This window comes from Hippoglossus stenolepis, chromosome 11 (genome assembly GCF_022539355.2).
Source record: "Hippoglossus stenolepis isolate QCI-W04-F060 chromosome 11, HSTE1.2, whole genome shotgun sequence".
NCBI classification, from domain to species: Eukaryota; Metazoa; Chordata; class Actinopteri; order Pleuronectiformes; family Pleuronectidae; genus Hippoglossus; species Hippoglossus stenolepis.
Genome location: NC_061493.1, coordinates 23,807,520 through 23,820,089, shown reverse-complemented (window position 1 = coordinate 23,820,089; position 12,570 = coordinate 23,807,520). Strand labels below are relative to the sequence as shown.

Sequence of the window (12,570 nt, the reverse complement as noted above, 5' to 3'; positions counted from 1 at the left end):
ATCAAACTCTTTTCTGTGGCTTGATTTTCAGGTCGGACTTCCAGCGTGAACCATCTGCTACTGTCGGAGGAAAGACCCCGAAACAAGTGCACCTGTAAACGAAGGCCCTGTCGGCTGCTTGGTCGGACCTCATCATTCTAAACAGAGGAGGAGGAACAAAGGGACATTTTGGCTCCTGAGTTCTTTGTGGGTTAAAAATTAGCATAGACACTGATAAGAAAATAAAGATGAACAATGTTTGCATCTCGCCTGCTGAGCTGCTGGAGGCAACAAGCAATACGGGGTCAGACGGTCGCAGGGTTCCTACACAAGGTTTCCCTTTCCAATATTCCAGACTTTGTCCAGAGTTGTTCGAGGAATCTTTCAGACACATTTAGCAAAGCTGTAGTAAGAGAGATCATGTCGCAGCAAGTACCACCACACCTGAAGTTAAAGTCATAAAACTCTTCAGAGTAATTCTACTTTCCAACATTTCACAGACCTGGAGAAGGTCAAAGGTTTCACTTTCCCACCTGCATAGGAACCCTGGAGTCCAGAGAATGGGAAACATGAAAACAAGCACGCTTTAGGGCTCACTGATGTCAGTACAAAGGAGGGTTCTTTACTTGAAACAGTTCCTTTCATTTGATAACTAAATATCTCACTCTATTGATAGAATTCCATTTTGTTAGAGTCGTATATAAACGTTAACATGTACACACGCTCGTCACTGGTAATCGTGGAAGCGGGAGCTTTATTGTAATAGGTTGGTGGAGTTTGCTCTTGCTGGCGCTCAACAAATATACTGTGAATGCAAGTAACAATAATTAATATAATGATAATTAGAATAATAATAATGACACTCATCATCGTCTGCCTTGTAAACCTGGAAAAACTCAAAACCAAACAAGAGCCAGGTAACTACACCTCCTCAGTATTTTCCAGTTGGCTGCTCTTGTCCCCACTGTCAGTCAGACCGATGGAGACGCAGGGCTGGAGGAGGGGGGGAGCAAGGCAGCACCGATGGAAGTGTGTCCGGTGAGCGAACCCCAAACTCTCCTCCGCTGCAGCAGCGACGACACACGAGGGCGAGTCGCTTCTTCGGCGGCGGTCGAGCGGCGCTTCATCAACACCGCCTCTACAGCCCAGAGTGGTTGTTTGGTTGTTGTTTCTGATGTGAGTTTGGTTGGAGCTGAAAGGTGAACAGACAAAGATCAAAGTGTCTGCACGGCTGAATGAGACTGGTGCTCCACGGGGGAGGGGGCGGGTGAACCAGTATTTTGTGTGGGATTTTACAAAGTACATTTACTTTGTTGCTGTACTTCAATACATGTGTCATGTGTCTCTACTTTACTTGAGTAGAACAAGTAGAAAGACTGGATTGAACAACTGTGTTATGTATTTAAAACTTCAGCTTCGTCACACATTTGATAGGATTTTTATTTGTTGAAGAAATAACACAAAATTATATACGTATATATCAGGATCAATACAGTTTATAAAACATCACAGAACCTTATTTCTACTTTGATTTAGAAAACAACAGCAACATTAGTTCTTTCAAACACATTCATGTCAGTGTAATTATAGATTTCTGTCTTTACAAAGTGAGAACTGAATATGTGTGATAAAGGAAGGTCAGTGTTTGATTGACAGCTGATCTCTGTGCGGAGCAGAAACGTCACCACGACGAACTTTGATCAACAAACATGGAGACAGAAGAAGTTAAAGATTTAAACACAGAATCTAAATCACTGCTTTTAATGACTCGAGTCTATTTGAGTTTACAGAACTCAGCTGTGGCTCCAGGATAAACATTAACTCCAGCATAGAGAGGCTGAGTGAATGTGGTCTGGACTCTGTGGAGGAGAGTCATGGTGTCAGAGACGCTGTAGAAGGACAGAACACCTGCACTGGGATCCAGGTACACTCCTACTCTGGAGGGCACAGGACCTGACAGTGGAGTCCTGATGCTGTTGTAATAAAAGTGATAACTGTTTACATTACAATATAATGACCAAGATTTATCATTTAATCCAAATTCACATTCATCTGAGTTACCTGCTCTGCTGATGTTCTTGTATGTGACTGCTACACCAACTACTCCTCTCACCCCTACCTCCCAGTAACAACGTCCAGTCAGACTCTCTCTACTCAGGACCTGACGCCTAACAGTGAATCTGTCTGGGTGATTAGAATAAGACTGTTCTTTACTCATACGTGTTACTTTTCTGTTTCCCTCAGATAATAACAGACGTCTGTTTGCTGTGTTTGGATCCAGTGTGATTTTCTGTGAATATCTTAAGAAGTCAGCTCTGGTCTCTGGCTCTGGTTGTGGCAGTAAAACATCCACTTGAGACACAATCTGTAAAATCTCTGTCTCTGTCTCACTCAGAATGTCCTGTAGTCGACCTCTGACCTGGGACACAGCTGCTGTCACGTCCTCAAAGTACCTCAGAGGACGGATCCTGATGCTGGATGAGTGTGTAGATTCACTGAGTGGTGACAGTGAGGGGTAGTTGTGTAGAAACTGGGTGTGATCCTCTGTGTCTGAGAGCTGCTTCAGTTCATGGTCTTTCCTCTTCAGCTCAGTGATCTCCTGCTCCAGTCTCTCCTGAAGCTCTCTGACTCGACTCACTTCAGTTTCCTGCTGGGATCTGATCTGCTGCTTCACATCAGAGCTTCTTTTCTCCAGCAGACGGATCAGCTCAGTGAAGATCTTCTCACTGTCCTTCACTGCTTTATCAGCAGAGCCATTGACGGCCTCCTCCTCCTGTTGAAGCAGCTTCACATCTTTCTCTGTGTCCTGGACTCTCTGCTGGATTGTTTGTCTCCTCAGCCCGAGCTCTCTCTGCCTCTCAGTCCTTTCTGCTGCAGCTGACACTGTGTCGTGGTCTTTATGTTCATCCACAGGGCAGAGATAACAGATACACTGCTGATCAGTGCGGCAGAACATCTTCATTACCTCATCGTGACGAGAGCAGATGTTCTCCTGGAGCTTCTCCGAGGGCTCCACCAGCTTGTGCTTCTTCAATGGAGCTGACTGAAGATGAGGCTGGAGGTGTTTTTCACAATAAGAGGCAAAACAATTCAAACAGGACTTGAGAGCTTTCAGTTTTCTCCCAGTGCAGACATCACAGGCCACATCTTCAGGTCCAGCATAGCAGTGATCAGCAGGAGCAGCTTGGAGTCCAGTCTTCTTCAGCACCTCCACTAAACCAGCTAACATGGTGTTTTTCACCAGGACAGGCCTCGGTGTGAAGGTCTGTCTACACTGAGGGCAGCTGTAGCTTCCTCTCTCCTCCTCTTTGTCCCAGTGGGTGTTAATACAGCTCTTACAGTAGCTGTGTCCACAGCCAGTAGTCACCGGATCCTTCAGTAGATCCAGACAGATCGAACAGCAGAACATTTCTCTGTCCAGTTGATTTTCTTGCTGCTCCATTTCAGCTGGTGCCAGAGACTGTAGAACAGTTTCACTTCCTCTGAACAGATACAGATCTCTGCTCCTCCCCCTCTCGTTCACTCCCTGCAGTGACTCATCTCCCACAGTTCACAGCTTGTTGTTCACTGGTTCTTACACTTACACGTCTGTGAAGGAGGAGACACAGACACATCCTGACTGGGAGGAGCTGGTTGTGAGTTTTTTATCTGTGTTATCACATTTCAAAGTGAATAGTTGCTCTGGGAACTGTCACATTCAGCTCACAACAGCACAGGTTGTAAGATTCACATTCTTCAAAGTTTCCAGAAAAGTTAACGAATCTTTTCAATGGAATAAAAAACAACTTACAAAGTGCTTCACTAATGAAAAACACAAGTAAAAACACATTAAAACACACTTATGATCGAACAACGGACCATCTCACCGTCCTGGATCTCAGTTTCCCTTTAACTGACAAAAGTTGTATCAAGATCCGAACTCTGTTATTCTCGTTGCCTCTCAGCTCCTGAACTTCACCACACTTCACTCTCACTTATCTTCTAACAGCAGCTCGGTGAAGGGGCGGGAGCAAGTTAATATGTAGTCAGAGTAAAACTCGTTGTCTTTGCAATGAGGAGCCAATTACAAGCTTTGCTTCATTCCAGGATGTTCAGGGTGTGTTTTATTAACACTGATAACTTGACAAAGTCCACGTCATTCGACAGTTAACCCAGATCAGACAGCACTTAATGACTTTCGCAGGTCAAAGTTCTCCAAAGTTGAATTCCACGTGAAGAAACACTGTGGCCGACCAGGACAGGCCTCGGTGTGAAGGTCTGTCTTCACTGTAGATCTGAGAGAGACGCAACAAGGACACATATGGACAGAGTGGAGCTGGCTGAGTGTTAAGATGGAGGCTTATCATCAGAGAAATGAAAAAGAAGAAATCCACCTTTAATAACAGGAGACGTTAGAAAATAAAACCTCCCTCACAACAGCTCACTGAGGAAATACTGCCCTCTACTGACCACATGCTGCCAGACATGTGACTGGAGCCTCTCCTTTGAGCACCACATCACAAAATGGGTTTTTTAATCAATTCTTCCAAATCAGATCCATATGAAATGTAAGAGATGATCTCGCACGTGGACTCGTGCGGTGGCCTTTTCTCTGAAGCAGAAAACCCTGAAACATCTGCAGTCTGTACAAAACTCTGAACTAGAACCAACATATGATCACAGCACAACTGTTTTATGATTTTTTAATTTGCTGCCCGTTTGTTTCAGGACTGATTTAAATCTTTGTTGATGACTTGTAAGGCTCTTCATGGCCTGGCCCCAGGACGCCTCTGATCTCTGAGTCCCTGATTTACCTCAGTGCAGCTTGTGATCTTAAGGCAGTGAAGATCGCCTGTCACGACTGAGACGGCACGTCAGCAGGGAGTAAGGCCGTGTGAAATACTCGTTTTACTTACATCCCTGTGGGGAGTAAAGGAAAACGGGAATAACAGGATTTATGTGTGTTACAATCCTAACAAACGGACAGATTTGGGTTTGGACATGTTGATGACGTAAGGAAATGTTCCTGTCGATGCATTTCAAAACATCTTGACATTTTAACTGCCCCGTGTTCCCAGTGAAATCCATGCAGCAAGGACCAGTCTGCTTCGGCCAATCAAAGGTCACAGACTGCAGCAAGGACCAGTCTGCTTCGGCCAATCAAAGGTCACAGACTGCAGCCGACTGCCACGTGTTGCTGATCGCGGTCAGTCGGCAGGGAACGAGCCCAACGGACCATTAGTTTGGACTAAAGCGTTTTCTGAAAAGCCGCTGGAATCTGATGTGAGCATCGTTGGGGCTGTGACGTCTGATGAGACCAGGACTCGGTCTTGTGTTGTTAAAGCTGTTCATACACTGACTTTAGAAACGCTAACGTACATTTCCTCAGCTCGTGTTTGTCCATGTCACACAGACGCACTGAGGGAAAATGGGCTGATTTGGGGGGAAATCGACTCGTGACTCTGCTTCAACTGAGCGAGAGCCTGACGATCTAGTGGGAGTGAAATCCACGGCGAGGAGTACATCAACAAACCACTTGGTGGCGTCACACACATTTTAAGTGCCTGGTGGTCATTAGAACAAAGTTCACAAAACTTAAAACTCCTGGGAAATTGAGAGTGTGTGACCCTTCAGGGTTTTCTACACGCCCTGCTGCTGAGAAGCAAACATGGAGGGTACAAATACAAGTGAAGGAAGGAGCACAGGAAGAAGTGAGAGTGGGTTTTTCACTGTGCAGCTGCAGTTTCAGAGGAGACGAGTGACGAGTTCTGCAAAAACGTCAACAAACTGTGACGCTGAGCGGAAAATCCAGCTTTCTGCAGCCTTTTTAATGATTAATGATGTTAATGATAACTATGTTCTTCTTTTGCTGCGATTTACTCGATCATACGTTACATACTTAGTTATTTGAGAAAACGGATGATTGACAGATCAGTAGCAAACTAGAATCACTGTCCAGTGGTTGTACGCCTCTGCCAACAGGTGCAGTTTCAGGCGTTCCTGAAAAAGTGCATTCACAATGATGAGGTCACTGCTGCCTGGATTTCGGACTCCACATTCGTATCGTTTCATCTCTGAGTCAAAACGATTGTTTGTACCAAAGTTGAAGAAATTCCCTCAAGGCAGTTTTTAGATATCATGTTCACAAGAATGGGATGTTCATACAAACAACCCAATAACCTGATGACTGCACTTTCTCAGCTTGTCCAGCAGTGAACATGGACATGAGCAGGTTTTACATGTTCTACATTAAAGGTTCAATTCATAGAATTCAGGGACATCTGGTGGTGAAGTGTCATGTTGCAGCTGAACACCCCCCCCCCTCACAAACATGACAGAGAACCTGTGGAAGCTTCAGTTGTCATAGAAACTCAAAAAGTTTAGTTTGTCCAGTCTGGGCTACTGTAAAAAACATGGCTGCCTCCGTAGAGAGGACCTGCTCCTGATGTAAATATAAAGTATTTAAGTATAAATTATAAAGTATAAAGTATTTAAGTATAAAGGACCCATTCTCGGGTAAAGAAAAGAATTCGTACAATTTAGATGAAACTCACAAGTGAAAACATCACAAGGATTATTTTATATTCAGTTTCTGCCAATAGAACCTTTCAGCTGAATCTTACACACTGGACCTTTAAATGAAACATAATCATGTCTGAAGTGAGTAAGACCCAAATATGAATTTTGGCCACAAAGAAAATAAAATCTATCTAGCGTTGGTGGGACGTGAACTTGTAGACGCTGCCTTGGACAAACAAGTGACAACAAAGAGAATATTGAAGATATTTGTTCATCGTATATTCTGTCGTTAGAGAAGGAAGGTTATTAAATAGGCCCAGATATTACATCATCTACACAGAGCTCTTGTGTAAAAGTGTCCATACTTTGCAGGAGTGTGTTTGGACAACACATTATTTAGGCTCAACTCTGCACAGCCTCAGCCGGTCACGACTCCAGTATAAAAGCAGAACTCGACTGGTTTCAGAGGCGAGACGGACTTCAGCTCCAGGAGTCATGCAGCATCCACACAAGTGCTGTCATCATTTGTCATTTTTAATATAAATCTTTTCACCCTCACACAAATTGCACATTTCTTTCTCCAAATGGACGCACAGTCAGCAGTGGACAACTTGACATCTTCCGTATACACTGTGAACTGGCTAAAAGAAGGAGAAACAAAAAGAATAAAATAAGAGACATCTAACTTGATCTTACCACCACTTTACTATGGCATGCATAGGTTTCAGACCTTACTCAGAAAGAGACAACAGACACTTTGTCTAAGAAAGTTTCTAAACGATGGTGGGACTGCTTGCGACTCGGGGAAGAAAAGGAAAAAGTACAGAAAACGTTTGCTGCGCCGTGAGGAGAATCGTCAAATCGGGTCTCCGGGGGAAAAAAGACGGAGGAAAAGCTTCGGCCTTCCCGTTTCCCTGCGAGCGGCGAGCACGAACATACAGCTGCGAAGTCGACTTCCTAAAGTGTTTGGTTCTTTATTTTGAAAGCGTGGTAGCCGCTGTGCAGTTGACAATACTGAAGGTTTTATTTCTCCATCCAGGATTTGAGCACTAAAGAGGCCAGAGGAGGATCAGGTTCAAACAAAACAAGGGCTCACCCCCGAGGGATCGTGGGCAGTGAAGGTCGGCTGGAGACGGGTGAATTTGGGGCTTTTCATACCTGAATGCTCTTAAATTTCAGCAGCAGCTTGAGGAAATTACAACTAGACAGACAAATGCTAGCGTGTAGTCGAGGTTGAAAGGGACGAAATAATAATAACAGCGACCGAGTCAGTTTATCACAAAAGCCAACGAGCAGCAAGTCTTTCACTGCCCAACAAGTGGAACTGAAATTAAAATTCTTCCTTTTGCAAAGAAGAAATGACGGTTTTCAACTGATGTTTCTTCTAAGACAGCGCCCCCTACATTCATGTTGTCCAGGGAGAAGTTTGGGTTATTTGACTTATATCTGTGTAGGCAGGCGCTGAACATATTGAACATACTGCTGCTTCAAGCAGGCGCGGCACGGTGGCTGAGCGTTTAATGCTGTTGTGTCACAGAGAGAAGGTTGTCGGTTTGAATCCAGTTTCAACCGGAGCCTCCCTGCGTGGAGGGACAGGACAGGGTGCGACTGCAGTCGAGTTATAAACCCTGCCTACTCCGTGTTAGCAGATGGGACACGGACCAAACTAAAAAGACTTTAAATAAATGTTTGTGAAAGATGGTTTCTGACGTTTCAGGTCGTCCTTCTCACACTTCATGTTTCTGATAAGTTTGGTGTTAATTCCTTATTTCATGATGCATGCAGCACTGGGACCAACGGACTCGTGCTCTCAACAAAGCACCATCCATTGCATTTAGTATTTCACTCTTTCAAATTGTCAATTTTTCTACCAATTCCGTCCCTGTGTGTTGTTTTGAATGTCCCTGTGCAGCAGCTTGAATCAACCTCTGTACGTGAATAAAACTGGAGACGGGAGGATCAACTCCACCATCGCTCCTGCTCAGGCTTTGTGTCCTGGATACATTTTGTCTTCATTTCCAGACAGTGGGAGGAAGTGGAGACGCAGCCTTGTATTTGTAGTTCCCATGGAAGAATTGAGCAGCACATGGCACCTGCAAATGAGATCCAGCGACTGCTTGACTGTCGCTTAGGCTCGGCACACAACAGGAACAGACACTTTCCAGCCAGACACTTCTCATGGGACAGCAGCCACTGTCGGTGCGACGCCGATTACGAAATAAAAGTATTAACTGATAGTTGGTATCATTCACACTTTTAATGATACCACAAAAAGAATTCAAATTTCAGTTCAACCGTAAATCAAACTCTTTTCTGTGGCTTGATTTTCAGGTCGGACTTCCAGCGTGAACCATCTGCTACTGTCGGAGGAAAGACCCCGAAACAAGTGCACCTGTAAACGAAGGCCCTGTCGGCTGCTTGGTCGGACCTCATCATTCTAAACAGAGGAGGAGGAACAAAGGGACATTTTGGCTCCTGAGTTCTTTGTGGGTTAAAAATTAGCATAGACACTGATAAGAAAATAAAGATGAACAATGTTTGCATCTCGCCTGCTGAGCTGCTGGAGGCAACAAGCAATACGGGGTCAGACGGTCGCAGGGTTCCTACACGAGGTTTCCCTTTCCAATATTCCAGACTTTGTCCAGAGTTGTTCGAGGAATCTTTCAGACACATTTAGCAAAGCTGTAGTAAGAGAGATCATGTCGCAGCAAGTACCACCACACCTGAAGTTAAAGTCATAAAACTCTTCAGAGTAATTCTACTTTCCAACATTTCACAGACCTGGAGAAGGTCAAAGGTTTCACTTTCCCACCTGCATAGGAACCCTGGAGTCCAGAGAATGGGAAACATGAAAACAAGCACGCTTTAGGGCTCACTGATGTCAGTACAAAGGAGGGTTCTTTACTTGAAACAGTTCCTTTCATTTGATAACTAAATATCTCACTCTATTGATAGAATTCCATTTTGTTAGAGTCGTATATAAACGTTAACATGTACACACGCTCGTCACTGGTAATCGTGGAAGCGGGAGCTTTATTGTAATAGGTTGGTGGAGTTTGCTCTTGCTGGCGCTCAACAAATATACTGTGAATGCAAGTAACAATAATTAATATAATGATAATTAGAATAATAATAATGACACTCATCATCGTCTGCCTTGTAAACCTGGAAAAACTCAAAACCAAACAAGAGCCAGGTAACTACACCTCCTCAGTATTTTCCAGTTGGCTGCTCTTGTCCCCACTGTCAGTCAGACCGATGGAGACGCAGGGCTGGAGGAGGGGGGGAGCAAGGCAGCACCGATGGAAGTGTGTCCGGTGAGCGAACCCCAAACTCTCCTCCGCTGCAGCAGCGACGACACACGAGGGCGAGTCGCTTCTTCGGCGGCGGTCGAGCGGCGCTTCATGTGCAACACCGCCCCCTACAGCTCCAGAGTGGTCGTGTTGTGCTGTTGGTCTGAGGGACTTTTGGTTGGAGCTGAAACATGAACTGTGGGAAACAAAGGTCAAACCCCAAGTGTCTGCACGGCTGAATGAGACTGGTGCTCCACGGGGGTGCGGGTGAACCAGTATTTTGTGTGGGATTTTACAAAGTACATTTACTTTGTTGCTGTACTTCAATACATGTGTCATGTGTCTCTACTTTACTTGAGTAGAACAAGTAGAAAGACTGGATTGAACAACTGTGTTATGTATTTAAAACTTCAGCTTCGTCACACATTTGATATGATTTTTATTTGTTGAAGAAATAACACAAAATTATATACGTATATATCAGGATCAATACAGTTTATAAAACATCACAGAACCTTATTTCTACTTTGATTTAGAAAACAACAGCAACATTAGTTCTTTCAAACACATTCATGTCAGTGTAATTATAGATTTCTGTCTTTACAAAGTGAGAACTGAATATGTGTGATAAAGGAAGGTCAGTGTTTGATTGACAGCTGATTTCTGTGGAGCAGAAACGTCACCACTACCGAACTTTGATCAACAAACATGGAGACAAAAGAAGTTAAAGATTTAAACACAGAATCTAAATCACTGCTTTTAATGACTCGAGTCTATTTGAGTTTACAGAACTCAGCTGTGTCTCCATGATAAACATTAACTCCAGCATAGAGAGGCTGAGTGAATGTGGTCTGGACTCTGTGGAGGAGAGTCATGGTGTCAGAGACGCTGTAGAAGGACAGAACACCTGCACTGTGATCCAGGTACACTCCTACTCTGGAGGGCACAGGACCTGACAGTGGAGTCCTGATGCTGTTGTAATAAAAGTGATAACTGTTTTTACAACAATATAATGACCAAGATTTATCATTTGATCCAAATTCACATTCATGTGAGCCTCCTGCTCCGCTGATATTCTTGTATGTGACTGCTACATCAACTCCTCCTCTCACCTCCACCTCCACCTCCCAGTAACAACGTCCAGTCAGACTCTCTCTACTCAGGACCTGATGCCTAACAGTGAATCTGTCTGGGTGATTAGAATAAGACTGATCTTTACCCATATTTGTTACTTTTCTGTTTCCCTCAGATAATAACAGACGTTTGTTTACTGTGTTTGGATCCAGTGTGATTTCCTGTGAATATCTTAAGAAGTCAGCTCTGGTCTCTGGCTCTGGTTGTGGCAGTAAAACATCCACTTGAGACACAATCTGTAAAATCTCTGTCTCTGTCTCACTCAGAATGTCCTGTAGTCGACCTCTGACCTGGGACACAGCTGCTGTCACGTCCTCAAAGAACCTCAGAGGACGGATCCTGATGCTGGATGAGTGTGTAGATCCACTGAGTGGTGACAGTGAGGGGTAGTTGTGTAGAAACTGGTTGTGATCCTCTGTGTCTGAGAGCTGCTTCAGTTCATGGTCTTTCCTCTTCAGCTCAGTGATCTCCTGCTCCAGTCTCTCCTGAAGCTCTCTGACTCGACTCACTTCAGTTTCCTGCTGGGATCTGATCTGCTGCTTCACATCAGAGCTTCTTTTCTCCAGCAGACGGATCAGCTCAGTGAAGATCTTCTCACTGTCCTCCACTGCTTTATCAGCAGAGCCATTGACGGCCTCCTCCTCCTGTTGAAGCAGCTTCACATCTTTCTCTGTGTCCTGGACTCTCTGCTGGATTGTTTGTCTCCTCAGCCCGAGCTCTCTCTGCCTCTCAGTCCTTTCTGCTGCAGCTGACACTGTGTCGTGGTCTTTATGTTCCTCCACAGAGCAGAGATAACAGATACACTGCTGATCAGTGCGGCAGAACATCTTCATCACCTCATCGTGACGAGAGCAGATGTTCTCCTGGAGCTTCTCCGAGGGCTCCACCAGCTTGTGCTTCTTAAATGGAGCTGACTGAAGATGAGGCTGGAGGTGTTTTTCACAATAAGAGGCCAAACAAACCAAACAGGACTTGAGAGCTTTCAGTTTTCTCCCAGTGCAGACATCACAGGCCACATCTTCAGGTCCAGCATAGCAGTGATCAGCAGGAGCAGCTTGGAGTCCAGTCTTCTTCAGCACCTCCACTAAACCAGCTAACATGGTGTTTTTCCCCAGGACAGGCCTCGGTGTGAAGGTCTCTCTACACTGAGGGCAGCTGTAGCTTCCTCTCTCCTCCTCTTTGTCCCAGTGGGTGTTAATACAGCTCAGACAGTAGCTGTGTCCACAGACAGTAGTCACCGGATCCTTCAGTAGATCCAGACAGATCGAACAGCAGAACATTTCTCTGTCCAGTTGATTTTCTTGCTGCTCCATTTCAGCTGGTGCCAGAGACTGTAGAACAGTTTCACTTCCTCTGAACAGCAACAGATCTCTGCTCCTCCCCCTCTCGTTCACTCCTGCAGTGACTCATCTCCCACAGTTCACAGCTTGTTGTTCACTGGTTCTTACACTTACACACCTGTGAAGGGAGGAGACACAGACACATCCTGACTGGGAGGAGCTGGTTGTGAGTTTTTATCTGTGTTATCACATTTCAAAGTGAATAGTTGCTCTGGGAACTGTCACATTCAGCTCACAACAGCACAGGTTGTAAGATTCACATTCTTCAAAGTTTCCAGAAAAGTTAACGAATCTTTTCAATGGAATAAAAAACAACTTACAAAGTG

The 12,570-nt window shown here is 44.8% G+C and overlaps 1 protein-coding gene across 1 annotated transcript; it reads right to left on the bottom strand.

Annotated features, from left to right (window-relative positions):
- Nucleotides 1–1,753: 1,753 nt before the first annotated feature.
- On the bottom strand, nt 1,754–12,217 carry LOC118117854 (E3 ubiquitin/ISG15 ligase TRIM25-like). The gene is made up of 2 exons (XM_035170470.2): nt 10,556–12,217; nt 1,754–3,421 (listed from the first exon to the last, which is right to left on the bottom strand). Exons 1-2 carry the CDS (start codon nt 12,215–12,217, stop codon nt 1,754–1,756), a joined length of 3,330 nt encoding a protein of 1,109 aa, XP_035026361.2.
- Between the last annotated feature and the right edge of the window lie 353 nt (nt 12,218–12,570).

Bases quoted from the DNA above. Each gene is read 5' to 3' on its own strand.
- LOC118117854 (XM_035170470.2), bottom strand. From the start codon at position 12,217: ATGGAGCAGCAAGAAAATCAACTGGACAGAGAAATGTTCTGCTGTTCG. The intron at 3,422-10,555 runs AAACTCAAATAG...GCACCAGCTGAA, and splicing joins GAGACACAGCTGAGTTCTGT to ATGGAGCAGCAAGAAAATCA.